The sequence below is a fragment of the Brassica rapa genome, chromosome A07 (assembly GCF_000309985.2).
Source record: "Brassica rapa cultivar Chiifu-401-42 chromosome A07, CAAS_Brap_v3.01, whole genome shotgun sequence".
Lineage (NCBI taxonomy): Eukaryota > Viridiplantae > Streptophyta > Magnoliopsida > Brassicales > Brassicaceae > Brassica > Brassica rapa.
Window position 1 is genome coordinate 15988055 of NC_024801.2, and position 17135 is coordinate 16005189.

The 17135-nt window shown below is 33.2% G+C and overlaps 3 protein-coding genes across 3 annotated transcripts; all 3 read right to left on the bottom strand.

The window, feature by feature from the left end:
* Positions 1-1561: 1561 nt before the first annotated feature.
* LOC103829746 (aspartic proteinase CDR1-like) lies at positions 1562-9499 on the bottom strand. The gene is made up of 2 exons (XM_033274723.1): positions 1999-9499; positions 1562-1922 (listed from the first exon to the last, which is right to left on the bottom strand). The coding sequence occupies exon 1, from the start codon at positions 9070-9072 to the stop codon at positions 7822-7824; it is 1251 nt and encodes a 416-aa protein (XP_033130614.1). The 5' UTR covers positions 9073-9499; the 3' UTR covers positions 1562-1922; positions 1999-7821.
* On the bottom strand, positions 1818-2475 carry LOC103829907 (CRM-domain containing factor CFM9, mitochondrial). Its single transcript, XM_009105592.3, has 2 exons — positions 1999-2475; positions 1818-1922 (listed from the first exon to the last, which is right to left on the bottom strand). Exons 1-2 carry the CDS (start codon positions 2473-2475, stop codon positions 1818-1820), a joined length of 582 nt encoding a protein of 193 aa, XP_009103840.2.
* Positions 9500-9737: 238 nt separating the features above from the next.
* On the bottom strand, positions 9738-11908 carry LOC103829747 (vicilin-like seed storage protein At2g28490). Its single transcript, XM_009105445.2, has 5 exons — positions 11540-11908; positions 11276-11457; positions 11093-11167; positions 10430-10831; positions 9738-10294 (listed from the first exon to the last, which is right to left on the bottom strand). The coding sequence occupies exons 1-5, from the start codon at positions 11847-11849 to the stop codon at positions 9863-9865; spliced, it is 1401 nt and encodes a 466-aa protein (XP_009103693.1). The 5' UTR covers positions 11850-11908; the 3' UTR covers positions 9738-9862.
* Between the last annotated feature and the right edge of the window lie 5227 nt (positions 11909-17135).

Genomic DNA, 17135 nt, shown 5'->3' on the forward strand with positions numbered 1-17135 from the left:
GCACAGCGACCTCATTCTCACCATTTACTCACAAGTCGCTCACTCTATTTTCGTTATTTTTACTTCATATAATTTTCATTTTATATATATATATATATATTTATTTTTTGATAATTTTTTTTTTCATTTTATATTAACAGTTTATTTTATTTATTTATTTTTGTATACCATCCATGTCATTCGTATGCAAATTATCCACCTAATCCAGGGTGAGTGCCGTAATCATATAAGTTCTGTGAGGGTTGAATTCATATTTAAATCATTTTATTAACATACTAATTTCTTTTTGATATTTTGATTTTCTTACTTAATATTTTTATTGATGTTAGGAATAAATACTGACAAATCTGATGTTTTTTCCATGCATTTTTCGTTTTGTTTTAAAGCTTCAGTGGATCAATAGTCATTAGCAACAAAAAGAGAGTTTTGGGCTTTATACCCACTTATAATAGAGTTATCCCACACATGTTGCAACAACAAAACACCTAACTGTTTATTTTTCTACTAGAGAACTTGATTTTCATCCACGCTATTTCTCGTATTGCAAAATTTTGGATGCTGCCAAATAATTTCGTTAAAAAGAAAGTTTGGAAGATTTATTTTGATTGATACGCCATAGAAGAAAACTCTTTTGAACCTTTTTAGAAGTTTGTAACATAAACATAGGGCTGTTCAATATGGTAAAACCGAACCGTACCGAACCGAACCGAACCGAAATAGACAATATGGTTTGGTTTTGGTATATACCATATAAACCGAATGGATATAATTTTATAAAAACCGTAGGATTTGGATATGGTTTGGTATATAACCGATTAAACCGAATAAACCGAACAAAACCGATTAAAAGTAGAAACATGTAAATATGTATCTATTTTATAACAATACATGAAAATATATTTGTTACATAAGTTAAATTTGTGTTAATAACCATTACCATAATTTTATAGTAATAAAAAACCTTAATTTGTAGAACACTTGAACTATAACTAAATAACAATACATCGCAATTCAGATATCTTATTTTTTAAGTCTTTTTTTTATTTTTTTGCTTTATTTTAGTCTTCACTAAATTAATATGAAGATTATAAATTTGATGGACAATAATTAATGGAAAATTTTCAATTGAAAAAGCATGACTTTAATGAATACTAAATATGGAAGAGTGGAAAAACTTTTCTTTTATGTTTTTGTTTTGTTTCATTTTTTTTTTCAAAATTTCAAGCTTTGATTTTAGTTATAGATTTGATTATTTTATTGATGGTAGAAGCATTTTTATTTTTTTGTTCATTTATTTGAACATGTAATATATTTTTAATAAATGACGGTGTTCACAATATGACTCTAAAATTCATATAATATGATCTCAAACAAAATAATTATGTTTTTTGGTATAAAACCGAATAAACCGAAAACCGACGGTATATAAACCGAACCGAACCGAAGTAAATATGGATTTAGAATGGTAGTTATATTTTACTAACCGAAATACCGAAAACCGAAAATAACCGAACCGAAACCGAACCGATATCCGGATTGAACATAAACATAACCGCTTCAATTAAGCAACTTTCTCAACGAGAAATTTCATTTTATTTATGACAAGACCTATAAACCAATGTTTCAAGAAGTCCAAACTACCTTCCAGTTTCATAAAAATCTTCATAAGAACCAGTGTCTAACTGACAGAGCTCTTCATCTTCAGTGTCTGAACAACTTATATCAAGCTTATTTCGGTGGTGATCACATGATTCACCACCTGATTCCGATGGAGAATCATCCAAGATAGACAGCGGATTCCTGTTAATCGGGTCATCCTAAAGAGCAACATGCCTGTAGTATAGTTCAATTTCCTTCTCTGCAACTGCTATGAAGTGTTTCACCGACTCAAGAGATTGTTCGTACTTTGATTTTTCATATGCCTACAAAGGAAACAAGTAACGTGTTAAGCAAGTAAAGGTTCTACCTCCTATTCATCTACAGAGTTTGAGTACTCACCCTTTTCTTCGACAATGTATCGATAGGAGACATAACATTTGGCTGAACGTAACCTTTCCCTCTATAAAATATGCTCGTATCATCGCCGACTATGTTAACAGGCACACCACCACTCAGTTCAGCAAGCTCCTCCGCGTACTGTTGCACTTGTCCCGCCTTACTGTTATTGCAGATAACCTTAACCGTCTCATGCTTCTTCCAGTGCAAATGCATGTTTAGAATCACGCCACCGAACACTCCTCTCCTCCCAATCGGCACGTAGTTAGACCTTTTCTGACCCATCTTCTTCAGGTAGAAACGCTCTTCTCCGGTGATCTCATGGGGTCTAACCTCAGGTCCCTCCGCTTTAGCGACATCGTACCGTTTCAGTTTCTCAATCAAGTAACGGTGTCTTTGTCCTGCGTTAAAGAGGAGCCGATATGGTGACGCCGTCAAATTGAGCTTCTTGTACTTGAAAATACTATAACGCACTTGCATTATTTTTTATATGATTAAATTTCTTTTTATTTTATTACTAGTGGTATTCCGGCGCGTAGCGCCGGGTTCGTATGTTTTATTCTCTGTTATTCTTTGTTTAGTTTTGTAAAATATAATGGTATAAATTTATATTTATATTGGTGTGATATGTAACAATTATTGTTAAACATATGTTTCAAGATTTCTTTTTACTTATTTCATTCCCACAGTTATGTTCTCAGGTTGCTAATACAAACAAATCACAGTCGTGTCCTACAGTTGACATTTATCCATTGAATGTGAGGGAGTGGAGGAAGTGGGGAGATGACGTAAATGCGATCATTATTGGGCGATTGAATGATAGCCTAAGGCCGTCGGTGTTGTATAAACCAACGGTCGCAGCGGCTTCTTTTAGGTCAATAAATTGCAAAGGACGGCCCAATGGACTGTAAGGTTTTAAATTTCGGGCCAGCGTAACAAAAGTTCAGTGTAATAGATTTTCAAGTTAAATATTGGACTGCCACGTGGCGGAAAACGCCGCTCCCTATTTGCTGAGCTGGATAGCCTAAGGAGAGAGACAACTCTCCTTTATATATAAAGATAATCAGTTTGTTTGTTTATTTATTTTTTCATAGTAGAAATATAGTTTTGTGGAACGTAAAGGAGAACAGCAACATCAACTGAATGACGACTTGAGGTCCTTTGGATTTACAAAATCAATGTAAATTAGATTTAGCATTATGGCTTCAACAATGTTAGGAGTAAGGCAATGTGCCGTTTGACGAATTCATTGAATGGATAGATGTCAAATTAGTAGCCCGACAATTAAAAATAAAGTCTCAAATATGAAATCATGAGCCAAATGTGAAATTGAAGGGTTGGGGAGTAAACAAGATTTTGTGAACTTTGGAACTATCCATTTATGTTAAGTATATTGACATGTTATTTCCCATTCTATTTTTTTTAGTGTTGTTCAATTCAGATATATTTGTATTTGTGTTTATTTGATGATTAATGGTAAGTTCACTTTCACATTATGAGTTATGTTTTACTATTATATATCTTTTCATATTTTGGCTTCCTAGATTCCTAATTATTAGAGATATTTCACTACCGATACTAAAAAATGGTTACTGTTGATTTATATTTTTACGAAAAACTAAACAATGGAAATTAATTGTTCATTCAATGAACTCTCAAAATGACTTTAGAGGAAAGGAAAATATGTTTTTCTCTGAGTTGCATGCATGTACTTGTCTAAAAGTCTTTTGCTTTTATCTATAGGAATTTTTTTTGACTCTTTGGTGCAGTCTCTCTCTCTCTCTCTCTCTCTCTATATATATATATATATATATATATATTTATTTTAGTTATTAGTAACATTGTTAAGTTTTAGGATGGAAATATGTTAAGAACGAAACCATCGTGTGCGTGCATTTGCATGGACTTCCAATGTAAATCTGTGGTTGGATGTTAGATAGCTACTATTGTGTTTTTTCTCTTCTCTGACCATACTTAGGTGACTTGGATGGAGAAAACATCACCCTTTCATTAAGTTTGTAGGACACTGTTGTTTTCTGTTAGTAAGCTGACCAAAAGTAGCGAATAAGCAAAGCAAAAGTCTTGAATAAGTGCAAAGTACGAATTTATTGTGCGCATTATTTGAAAACATAGCAGGTATATCAAGACTTGCGAGTAAATAGGGTCGTAATCTCTGAAACTTGAGAAGTTTTTGTCATTTTGACTTGCGAGCTGATGTGAGCAAGGCCAGTAGCTACCAATGAGCTTCATTCCCTCAGAACTCTTGCAGAAAACATATGTGGCTCCCGGTATATCATCGTCAGGGTTGTGATTGTCTCCCTATCAACACACCATTTAATGTCACTTTTCAGATGATTATAGATGAAAAGGCATTCTGATAACGATGGACTTACGTGTATCCCAATGTTAGATAGCTACTACTGTGTCTATATCAGTTGCGATCGAAGAGCGGAGATAGTGAATGTCTGATAGTTGGAAGAGAATTTGAATTTGGACGGCTGCAACTGAAAAGTGTAGGCTCTACTGACAGCAGAGATGCGGGAGACATTAAGGGAGATCGCAACGGGTCCTCCACACTCGGGTCATGCTTAAAAATAAGAACCTAGTACGGTATTGACCTGTGGTGATGAATCAAGCTCTGGCACCGTTACTGTTTATATTTTCTGAACACATCCATACATCGAAGAACTTGAGAAGCAATGACCATTAGATTAACACAACATGTGGTGAATAATGTGTCATGTTTGAGTAGGCGTCTATGATGAAAGTGTAAGTAACAGACTATTATTTGAGCATCTTACTTGTCGAGGAACCAATAACCAGCACAGGTCTCATTGACGAAGTTGAATTGAGTCTCATATGTTGCATTAAAGAATACACGTTTGCCACATGAATGGTTGCCTTTCCAGGTGGGTTAAGGAGGAACCACATGTTAATTGTTCCAAAATTGAGTTATCTGTCACAAGGTGAAACACATGGTTAGAAGGATCCTCAGAAAAAATAAAATTCAGTAAACAAAGCAAACTTACAGACCTGAGCACGAATCAAGTGTTAGATATGATTGTTTCTGCTAACTGACTCTGCATATTGATTTGTTTTTGCTGCTAACTGAGCCAGAAAAGCACTATGCTTCTTTAAGGTCATGACTTGTTCATCGGCAGTTTGAAGCATTGTTTCAGCTTTCAAGTAACCAACTCGGAGTAATATAACTGCATCATAGCCTTAGATAAGACTTGACCCATGGCTCTGAGTTGCACTATATCAAAAGAAATTAACAGAGAATGTTACTCATGTATACCTGAACTGAGAACATGAGGCTAGTAGTAGAAAATGTCACTCGGAGAATAACAGAAACAAATGGAAGGCTCTTACCTCGGAGGAAGAGCTGCACTTGTTTTTCAGTTTTGCGATACCATTGTAGGGTCTATCCCTGATTATTTGATCCCTTATCAAAAGCCGTTTTATCATTGAAACGTATTGACACGGGCCCTTCAGATAACCGGAATTTGGGGTTGCTCCGGGTCACATTCTTAGACTGTAGACAGAGCCTTCGGTGAGAGGTTTTCTGAACCTGGAGTGGCGAAGCATATATAGAAACAGTTCCGTGCACCATCCAGACTGAGGGAAGCAAAAAAAAACAAAATATTCATAAATTGGAAAAAAAATGAAATTGTTTAGAAGGTTAGTATGAGATGATTGTGCTTACGTTTCGATGAGCTACATGTCAACACTCATCAGTTTCCATGTTTCTCGCCTCCCAAAACATCTGCGAGCGACATGAAGCTTAAACCATTTACTGTGGAAAACGAAGAGGTATATTGATTGATTCATGTAGACGGAGTGGGTTAATTAAGAAAACTCAGTAAAGAAATGATTTATGGATCGCGAGGCGTTTCAGATTTTGGATCGATGGTTTAAGTTGGTGAATTACATCGTCGATATCGCTTCAGAAAGAGGAAGACGGCGACAAACTTAATACCAATTGGGTCTGTAAACGGGCCAAAACTATTCAATTAAATAAAAGCCCAACTCTAAGACACTAAAATTAATACAGAACAGCCGAAATAAAAGAATCACGGGGGACTGGCTGAGCGACACGTATCGGCAAAAGCCCCTCTCTCCGTGCTGACATGGCTAGAGGAGGTGAGAGAAAACTCTGATTTATTATATAAGATTAGATCTTAAACTAATGAGTAATGACACATTATTGTATCTTACAAAATCAAAGTTGCTTACATAATCAATTCAATGAACAAGAGAATTTTTTTTAATAAATAGAAACAATACTCTTTTTTTAATCAAATAAAAAACAGTACTCAAAGTTTTGAAAACTTATTATGGTTATGATAATTTTGTATTTGGCATGACACTTTTAGTAATGCATCGTAAAAATCAGTGTTGCATATAATCAATTCAATGAACAAGACTTTTTTTTTTAATTCTTAGAAACGAAAGTTGTTTGAATTTTGAAAAAAACTGGGTTATGATGATTTCGTATGAATGTTTCAAAAATATAGTTAACTGTTTTATGTAATGTTTTTTACATCAGTTTAGAGCATCATTAATGTATAGTCTCTCAGTCTAAGTCTCTAATAATTATTATATTAGTATTTAAATATGATTATTTGTGAGTATTTAAATTTAAATGTTAAAAAGAAATTCTACCATTCAAAAATTGCTAAATGGCAGAAAAACTTCGTATGAGAAAGAAGCCTCCTTGCTTTTTTCTACAATTTTATGAAAAAAGAAGCGTCCTTGCTTTTTTTCTACATCTTTCTCATCCTTTTTAATTTTTTTTAAGAGTAATTGGCGTAGATGCAACCAGAAACCCATGTAATTACCATATAACTTTATTTCTTTTTAATATTTTTAATGACTATAATACCCTTATCTCTATCTCTCTTTCTTCTCCCTTTTATGTGTTCTAATCTCTTTATCTCTCGTACAAATTCTTCAAATCATCTTTTAATTCAACACAAATCTTTATTTTTTTATTCTGATTCTTTTAACACTCATAATGCTAATCTTATTATTTCACCCCAATTCCAATGTTTCCCATTTCGAATCACAATCAACTTTTAGATAATATATATGTTAGTAGATATTTTATTACGTACCTGCTATTATTTAGATTTTAATGGATTCTTAATCGATACATGAAGTGTTAGCTGTTACAAATAGATTTGGAGCTATTCAATAGATAACTAAGTAATTGTTAATAGTTTCATTAACTGATATATGATTTGTTAGTCGATACATTTGTTTGATACATAGATTGTTAGATGATACTGAAATTATTAGCGGATATGTTAGTTGGTATATAGATTATTACCTGCTATGTAAATATTTAGCTGATAGATCTAGAGTTACTTGTTTTCGACAAAGCATAAGGGCATTTTCGTCCGCACAGTGTCAAAAGATTACTCTTTTTTAAGTTATCCATAATTATGGGCATTCAGCAAATTTAGACCTTAATTAGGGATATTCTACACATTGTCTCTTTTTTTAATAGTATATTAATTATGTTTAGAGACTCATATTTTCTGCCACTGATGTGCGCATCATGCTCTTACATCTAATATTTAGATTGATATGAGAATTTAAATAATTTTAAACAATAGTCATCATTTGAAAAGACAAAAAAAAAAGTGATTGAGAGGAGACATTTAAACATGAAGCTCTCTGTATATTAGTTCTAGGACATATGACGTTGGCATGTTGTTCGTTCCCTAAACCATAAGCATATTGTGTATAGTTTTAATAAAAAGACTACTACATACTGAAGTTAAATACTATAACAGAGAAACTCTTTTGGTTTATTTTCTCTTAATACAACGCAGAACAATCAGTGGACTTAAAAGAAACAAGCTCCGAAGAAGTATCATAACCAATCAACCAGTTGTTCTGTGCTCTGTTCCCAAAGACTGCATCTTCCGTCGGACCAACACACGAAATCGCCAAACAATAGTTATCTCCAGTGTTATCATACATGTTGTATCTATCCAACACAAGATCCGCACCACCCGAGAAGTGCATTGTGATCACCGGAAATATATCTATGTCGGCAGTATTGTAGCACAACATATCCCCCGAAAAAGCTGCTCGCTCCACCTTCACGACGCTATCCAACGCATCCTTCACTTTGCTGCAGAAGCTATCGGGCAAGTAAGTGTAAGTGGTTCCAGAGTCTATGATAATGTTCCCTTCTAAGGAGTACAAGGGTGTCCCCATTGTCTCAACCCGGTTCTCTCCAACGCTTATCGCGTCTAGGTTTAGGTAGTAGAAGTTAGGTTTCTCCGTGTTTCTAAACATAGTGGTTGATACAGTTCCGTCTCCCGACACAACAGCGTTACTTCCGAAGTTGATCTTACTAGTTTCTTTACGAGAGAAACAGTAAGAGAAAAAACTAAAAAAGTTTTGGCTCATTTGCGAGATGAGCGACGAAGCTCCCCGATCTAGACCAATAATGCCCGAAGCGGCAGGAGATAAAGTCACCGAGTTGTTGTGGCCACAACCGATGTTTGTTTGAGCCATCACAAAGGGTTGTCCTGAAGTCGATTGGAACGTGACCGTCTCGGTCGCGTACGCTCCCTTGGAATAGCTTTGGTCTGCGTAGGTAACCTCGTAACGACAAGGGTTGTTAGGGTCCTGGTCGCATATTTTCTCCTTGTAGGTTGAGGATTTTGAAGGGTCGAATATGGGATCTTGTTGGTCGTAGCAGCTAAGACAAGGCAAACATTGTGTCCATACGATGCCACTTGCCGTGTCTATGAGGGCCTCGATGTCGATAGGAGGAGTACCGATTTGTAGCTTCATTCGATACTCGGAGGTGGTAAAGACAGTATTGGCGTAGGGTGATCCGAGCTGATCATCATCTGTTTTAGAGAAACGAGAAGAGGATGAATTAGAGCGACGGTGGATTACGTCAATGGTGAACCCACCGGGAGGTGATGATGAGGCAATGGCGGTAAAGAGAAAAGATGTAATGAGTTGAAGAGAAAGAAAAATCATTGTGGTTGTAGGAGACATGATCGAATAATAGTTTTGGTTTTGAGACACGATGATAATGTTCTTCATACATGCACATATTTATAAATGTTGGACGTCTTGTCGTAATTGTTAATAGTCCTGATTTTGTCAACTTCGTCTTCCTATTTTGTTATTCCATTACGGTCTTGTGACGTGGGAAATTTACATTACTTTTTCTTTTGTGTTGAATTAATTTACATTTTGTTACAATGTTTTACCTTTTTGCGTTAGGGTTTCATTGTATGCTATATTGCCGGTAACCTGTAGAAATAGCCAATTAGTAGTTTTAGTTTTGATACACGATGATAATGACCTTCATGCATACACATATTCGTACATGTTGGGCGTTTTACTTATCATAATTGTTAATTTTCCTGATTGATCAACCTCGTTATCCCTTTTTTTTTATTTCCATCACAGTCAACGTGGGATAAAAAAAGTTGATAACTCAGGACAATAACAATTATGATAAAAACGCCCAACATGTATGATGAATGAATATGGGTCCTGGTACTATCCTTTTTGTTTACATTTAGTTACTAATGTTTTACGTTTGTGGATCGGGTTTTCCGTTTATAATTTGAAGTATACATTTGTAAAATCATGAACTTACAAACATGAAAGATGTCCAGTCAATGTGTTTAAAGTTAATTTCCTTTTTGAAATAACTACACGACTAATTTAAATTTCATTTCACATTTCTAAAGACCTAATTTACGAATTCAAAGATAACATCATAACCATTTTATTGTTATTTTCAGAAAAAGAAAAACATACCGACATCACACACTCATATGTCTACTACATACAAAAGACAAGTTTGTCACATTCTCCTTGTTCAAGTAAATATGTGATCAGAACCGAAACGCTCAGGTTCACCTTCGTGTGGGGGTGCCGCAGATGCGGTGGGTAGAATAACAGCTTCTCTCTGTGCCTCAACGAACCTCTTCATCGTCCCTTCGTCCACTCCAAATGCCATCGCCAGTGACGTCAGATTGAGACTCCTCAGTAGCGAGTTGGACCCAACAAGAAACTGAGGCCGGTTCTTGTAAGCCGACGTTGTGAATCCAACAAACTCAAACGGTGCGATCCGAGATGCGATCTGGCAAAATGCGAAGTAGCGAGGGATCCAGAACACATCGCCTGGAGAGACTCTCATGTTCATAGCAGAAGTTCCATTTGGAAGCACGACCTGAATCTCTCCAGAACCAGACAAAACGATGCCGTACTCTGTAGCTGTTGGGTTCATATGGGGAGCCATCATCGATCCCTGAAACAAGGTTTGAAATTCCAACGGTTAGTTCCGGTTTATAATTGGTTTTATCTGGACTAACTTAACTAACCATAATTTTGATATTCCTAATCATGTTTAGTCTAGTATTCAACTAAGAGATACGAACTATACCGCAGTGAGATTTACTAGATAAACACCAACGCCTGAGTATCTGAGAGGCTCGTAATCATCATAATCAAGAGCTTTACTCCACCCATAGTCGTTTTCAAAATCGTTTTTCAGATCATAAATGTTATAAGAGTCCTCGCACTTGGAAGATCCTGAACCCCGGTTCTTTTCTCCGGTTACATCCAGAATCGAGCTTACTATATTCTTCCAAGACCACCATGGATTGAATTCTTGTTCTTGAGAGGTTCCTTGTTTCATCTCCAAAAGTTTCTTGAGATGCTTATGTTTCTCTTCACCTCTCAACCCTAAGAAGTCGGTCCACATTGTGGGAGCATGTTCCGTGATGTGCACAATTGGGCCACGGACTTGACTCGTCATCAGCTGTTGCACCTCCGGTCGAGAAACCTATACATAAGTACAAAGAACAATACGAGAATGAAATTGACAAGACTAATATGAGAGTTTCAAACACAAGTTTCTATGTTTACCTCAAAAAATGAATAATAAAATTCATATTTTTTTAAAAGAAAATATTTCAGTGTTAAAAAATAATTCTGAAAGATGTAATCACAAACGTAAATGCCGAAACAAAAGAATATTGTTATTATTAAACGCAGGAAAAAAAATCGAATATATAATAATTATTTAGATTGGAATTGTACTAACGTTGAGTGCTGAAGTTATAGTGTCTGGATCAAAGCCGGCGAGAACAGACGATGGACCTCCACCAATATAGAACGGCTATTACACAGAAGCAAAAAGTGAGGCAGTTAGCTATACATCAAAATTATTTATAAATCAACGTGACTTTGATTAGCTCGAGTTAAATGTCAAAGCTAAGTTACGTACTTGGAAAGTTTCGAAACCAAGACTCTGCGATGGATCAATGCTGCAAATGACATGAAGGCGCTGGCCTCGACCTGTGTTGAGCAAATAAAAGGCAGAACCAGCTGGAATCCAGTAGATGTCACCTCCTTTTAATCTCTTCTCTCCGAACTCGTCTTTGCATATCACTCCAAGTGTTGCTTCACCTGCAAGTAAGCATGTATATTGAGAGCGAGAAACTAATGAATTATAGAGAGGAAGGGAGATGTGAGGGAGAGAGAGAGGGACCTTGACGAATGAAGATGAGGAGGTTAGAGTCAAGATACTGAGGGACAAAGAGGGTTTTAGGTTCCATTGTTAGAAACCCAATGTGCATTGGTTTCTCAATGATCCTTCCCCTTGGAGATATCACAACTCTCATCTCTCCACCTTCTGATTTGATCACCTGTCTCGACTCTTTCATCATGAACCCTCCTCTTTCTCTTCCTCCTCCTCCCTGCTCTTCTTCTCCTTCATACCCAATTGATCTCATCATCATAACTCCATGGAAGAACATAATCACAAGCAAAAACGTGAAAATTCTCTTGTTTTTCTCCATTTTCTCACTCTCGATCTGTCTCTCTGATGGTTCAGAAATGTTTAACTATGTTTGCAACAAGAATGCATGCGAGTATGTGTAATAAGTAGGGAGAAGGATGATGACACGTGGGCCACATGCAAACATTTGGAGCATTCGTGTCTATACACGCAGTTTCTTTTATTACATTAACGTTTTCTTTCCATCACCTCTCGCCTCGTTAACTCTTTTGGATTTATTAAGGCATCTCCAACTCCACTATATGTTTCACTCTAAAATAGAGTTTAGAGTAAAAATGCTCTATTAGTACTTTATTTTCACTCTATAATAGATAAAAATAGATTTACTCCAAATATAAAATAATTTTTTTTTTTGTTCATCACTCTATTTTCTACTCTAAAATAGAGTATTATTGGAGCAAATTCAAATTCTATTATAGAGTTACTCTATTTTAGAGTAAAAGATAGAATAAACCATTAGAGATGATTTTAGCGGATAAATATTAATTATTTGAGATTGGAGATCAAATAATCATATAATTAATGGATAACGAAATTTGTTACACTGATTATTTTACAAGTTAAAGTAGCTCGGTAGAGAATCTCCACCTCTATTAAAATGTTTATTCCGGAGGTGCTCTTGGAGGAGAAGTCGGGTTGCTCTATATCTCCTTCTCTGTTTGCTTGGGATGTTTTGCTAGTTTTGAATCTGTTTTTTTGGTGTGAAGTGCATAAATAAGCTCTATGATGTGGGTTGTTACTTTTTCCATCAAAACTGGCGAGGCGTTTTTTCAGGTGATTGTATGTATTTGATATCTTTTTCTTTTCTCTATAGTTTTGTCTTTGTCGCAGGCTCCCGTAGTTTTGGCTGGTCGCATTTTAGATTTGCTTGATTTGTGATTGGAATGTGGTTCAGCTCTATTTGATCTTTTGGAACTGGTTTGGTCTTGAGGCAATGAAGCATTGTGGCTATTTAGGATCTTTGGGTTGGTTCCCAGTTCCTGGTCCATGCTCTGTTACTTGTCCTCTTTGCTGACAAGTCGCTGATCGTTCTCTGTCTACGATATGGTCTTGTTGCTCGACATGTGGTCTTATTGGTGGTTTGTTAAGTGTGAAGCTCCAATGCTGTGAAGTATGCTGTCCTTTCGGTTTAAACCGACGGGTTCTCCGAATATCTTAATAAGGGGTTGTAGCTTTAGATCAATCGCGTTCGGTCTTAGAATAGTTGATCGTCAACGTCTTCTTTGTTGACTGCTCGAGTTGAAGATTCGTCTTCTTATGCTTCATTTAGATGAAGATTGTTCTTTAGAGGCGTTGGCTCGTAGTTCTTTATCGGAACTCGTTGTGGAGTTCTTATCTCATCTCAAATAATTTGGACCTTCTATGCTTTCACGTTCATTATGCCTTCTGTTATCGGTCGGCTTCACATTTTTATCCATGTGTTCATTGAGATCTTATTGGCCGCTTCATTTATCGGTTTATGTTTAGTTTTGTTTTTCTTTGTTGTTTCTAGCTTTGATTCCGAGGAGTTATGTTTACTTTGTCGACTTATGGCTCTGAAAAGGCTTTGTTATTTTATCAAGCTGGTTTCTGGAAATCTTTGACAAAAGAGTCTCATTTGTATTGGTAGAGTTCAAATGAAGCGTGGTGCTTCATGCATGCTAAGTTGCTAACAGATTCTTAAAAACTATATATCGTTTCAAACTTTCAATCGGGCAAGCCACCAGCTTTTAGTAAAAATAACTAATTAATATATATCGGTACTTGTTTTGTCTTTTATAAGTTTATTGATTTGTTTTTGTCATACTGCATCTCCATGTCTCATGTTTTTATATATCACTACTTTAATGACTGGATCTTTCTTAAATAAAATATACTAGATATTTTCTACACTTGTAGACTTAAAAATTCTACAAAAAATTGTAATAATTATATTATCAATCCAGAAACCATTAGAATAAGTTATTTTTATACTTTTGAAATATTTAATAATCATTTATATATTAATTTTTATATACGATAAAAAAATTATTTTAATAAAATATTTTTATTACTTAAAATAAATTTGAAAACATTCATATATACATAAAATTATATACAAAGATTATATTTTTTAAATATTAGGATGCAAAATATTTTTTAATAACATAATATATAATATATTTAGATAATGATGATTATCAAAATAATAAAATTTGTTTTTAATTTATGAGTAATTATTAACAAATCTAATATAATTATTTAGTAAAGGCAATAAGACTTTAAACGCTCTCATTTTTAACGTAAGAAAAAAAATACTTCACAAATAATAGTATATATATTTTTGAATAGTTTTCCAATTTTTTTCAGAAATTATCACTTTTAGTGATTTGGTTTTCCTAAGAAATTTATCTTGAAAAATAGATGATTCATTAGATCTTATGTGTTATATATTAAAATATGGTCGATTTAATATTACTAAACCAAATATAATATAAACATATATATAATATTTTATATTACAAAATAAATATAATATAAATTTGACTATGATATTATCGTTATAATTTTTTAATTATTCTCAAGATAATGATAAATTATCAGTTGAATCACTAAAATTATTTATTAAATTAATAAGTGAGCATAAAATATACATAACCTAAAATTATAGAGAGTATGATAAATCAGTAAATTTACTTCTCAAATAATAGTATAGATATCATATTTTGTGAAAATACATATCTGAAAACTTTCCACTGTTTATAAAATTAATTTCAAAATTTTAAAATACATTATTAAAAATATTGTCACAGTTCAGTCATTCATATGTCGCCAAATCATTTAAAAAATTAACATGAGAGAGAACTGTTACGAATCTGTGATATATCAAAAACTTTAATTATTCGCAATCAGATATATGAAAAAAACAAATGATGACAAAAAAAAAAACAATAGCGATGAAAAACATGTCATTGTGATTTTGGTGCGACCATTAACAAATAACTAGATTTTGACCCGCGCAGGCGCGCGGGTGTATATTTTGAAAAATATGTTGATATTTGTTTTTCATGTAATTATTAGGATTTGGAAAAATGAATCTGAGGAACATAACCGATACCGATCCAAAGATATAGTACCAAACCCAAACATAAATTGATTAAATATTCTAATTATTCAAAATTTTGTTATTTAGAGAACCGAATCTGATCCGAACCGAAGTATTTGGGTATCCGAATTTATCTAAAAATAGATTTATATACTTATATATATTAATTATTTTTAGATTTAACGTATATAAAACATCAAAAATGATACTTTTAAATTGGTTTAAATACTTGAAAATATATATAGATAGTCAAAAATAAATATCTGAAATAGTTAAAGTATACTCAAATCACCAAAAATACTTAAAATAATTATTGATTTCGTATCCAAAATTTTAAATCAAGTCAATTGATATGTTAAGCTTAAGTATTATGACATATGTTATTCAAATTTATACGTAATATATTATTTTATTTATACATTTTGAGAAATTTAAAATATATAATGATTTAAGACTTTAAAAATAATTTAAATTAGTTATCCAAACCCAAACCAAACCCGCAAAGATCCAAATCGAACTCAAACCAAAATTTAGAAACATTCTAATAAGGCTGAAATCTTTGACCCCGAAAACCTAAAATACAAACCGATCAGAATTAAACCCGTATGGGTATCCAAAAGCCCATCCCTAGTCATTATTATATATCGTATTTTATATGTACCATCATATAAGTAATCATATAATTAATAGTATTTTATACATACCATCATATAAATAATTACATATATTATATTTTTAAAACTTAATATGAAATATGAAAACCATAATTTGAGTTGGTATTTCAAATTGGGCTTTGTATTATATTTTTCTTATATATATTGACAATATTTTTTTATAATGGTTATTGAAAAATAGTTTAGTAAAAATCCATTTTTGAATATATGTATATTTTTGAATCAATTTTTGATATAAATCAAATTTGAATTATTATTTTGATTTGAAATATGTATATAAAGTTTAAATTTTTTTTTATGGTTAGTTTAGAAAAAAAAATTTTAGGGAATTAGATTGACCCATTTTGGTATATTTTAAAAGTGGCCTAGATAACTTTCAATTTTTTAAAAAAACATAAGCCCATTACTTTTTTTCTTAATACTACTATACTTGTTTTCAAACAAAAATATTTTTTTTTAAAAGACTGCAATCAATGTTTTCAAACACTCCAAATTTTTAAAAGTCCTATTCAAGTCTCCAAACACTCCAATTTTGTACTTGAGTTTTAATAAGATAGATTCCTTATTTGATATATTGACTACCAATTGATATATTAATTCATTTGGATCTATTCGTTATTAGCATCCGTCACAAGTGACTTCCAAAAATTGTCGCTAATTACGACTGATTAGCAACAATTTTTTGACCGGAAATACCGACCAAGTAGTTATGGAAAATGAGCGGCACATGTGACTACGTGCGCACATATATACATCACGTCAACTTGTTGCATGTTTGGACGAGGACAAGAGAAATCTCACTCAACTCATTACTATACTTCAGTTATTTTCATTCAATTATCAATAAAATTCTTATAACTAGGTTCATGTTTCTTTTGGCTTGATGTAAAAAATGTACTAAAATCATATATTACAAACTGTGCATCCCTAATCCTATAACGAATCTAAAACCAAAGCTAGTCCATTCACAAAACCATACCTCTCGATTAAGGTCTAAGGTTGCCAAACCCATTTCTTAGGCGATAATTGTGATATAATTACCCAGATTCAATCAAATATCATTTTACTGTTTACCAAAAAAAAAAAATCATTATACTTGGAGTTTTTGTATATAATTTTTTTCATTATTATATCTTTTATTTTATATAGTGAATCCGATTTTATTCAAAAGCGACATGCTGATCCGTTCACTAGAAGAAAACATAGTCTTAACGTCGACGATTTTTGTTGCTAATTATGTTATAGAAGATTTACAGTGAATTAATGACGAATTGCAGTAAATCGATGATGAATAACTACTCGTCGTAATGGGTATATAATCGTAAATTTTTTGTTATGTTGCAAGAAACATATCTTTGTCGTAAAAATATCATCATAAGTTTGCCATAAAATTTGCAAGAAACGAAGTTAATTCATTTTTAATATAACAACAAAGTAATAGCGATCCAAAGTTAATTCATTGTTAAAGTAGCAACAATTTAACAACGAGCTCGCATATAATTCACTGTTATTATAAACTATATTATTACAAATATATTTAAATAATAAT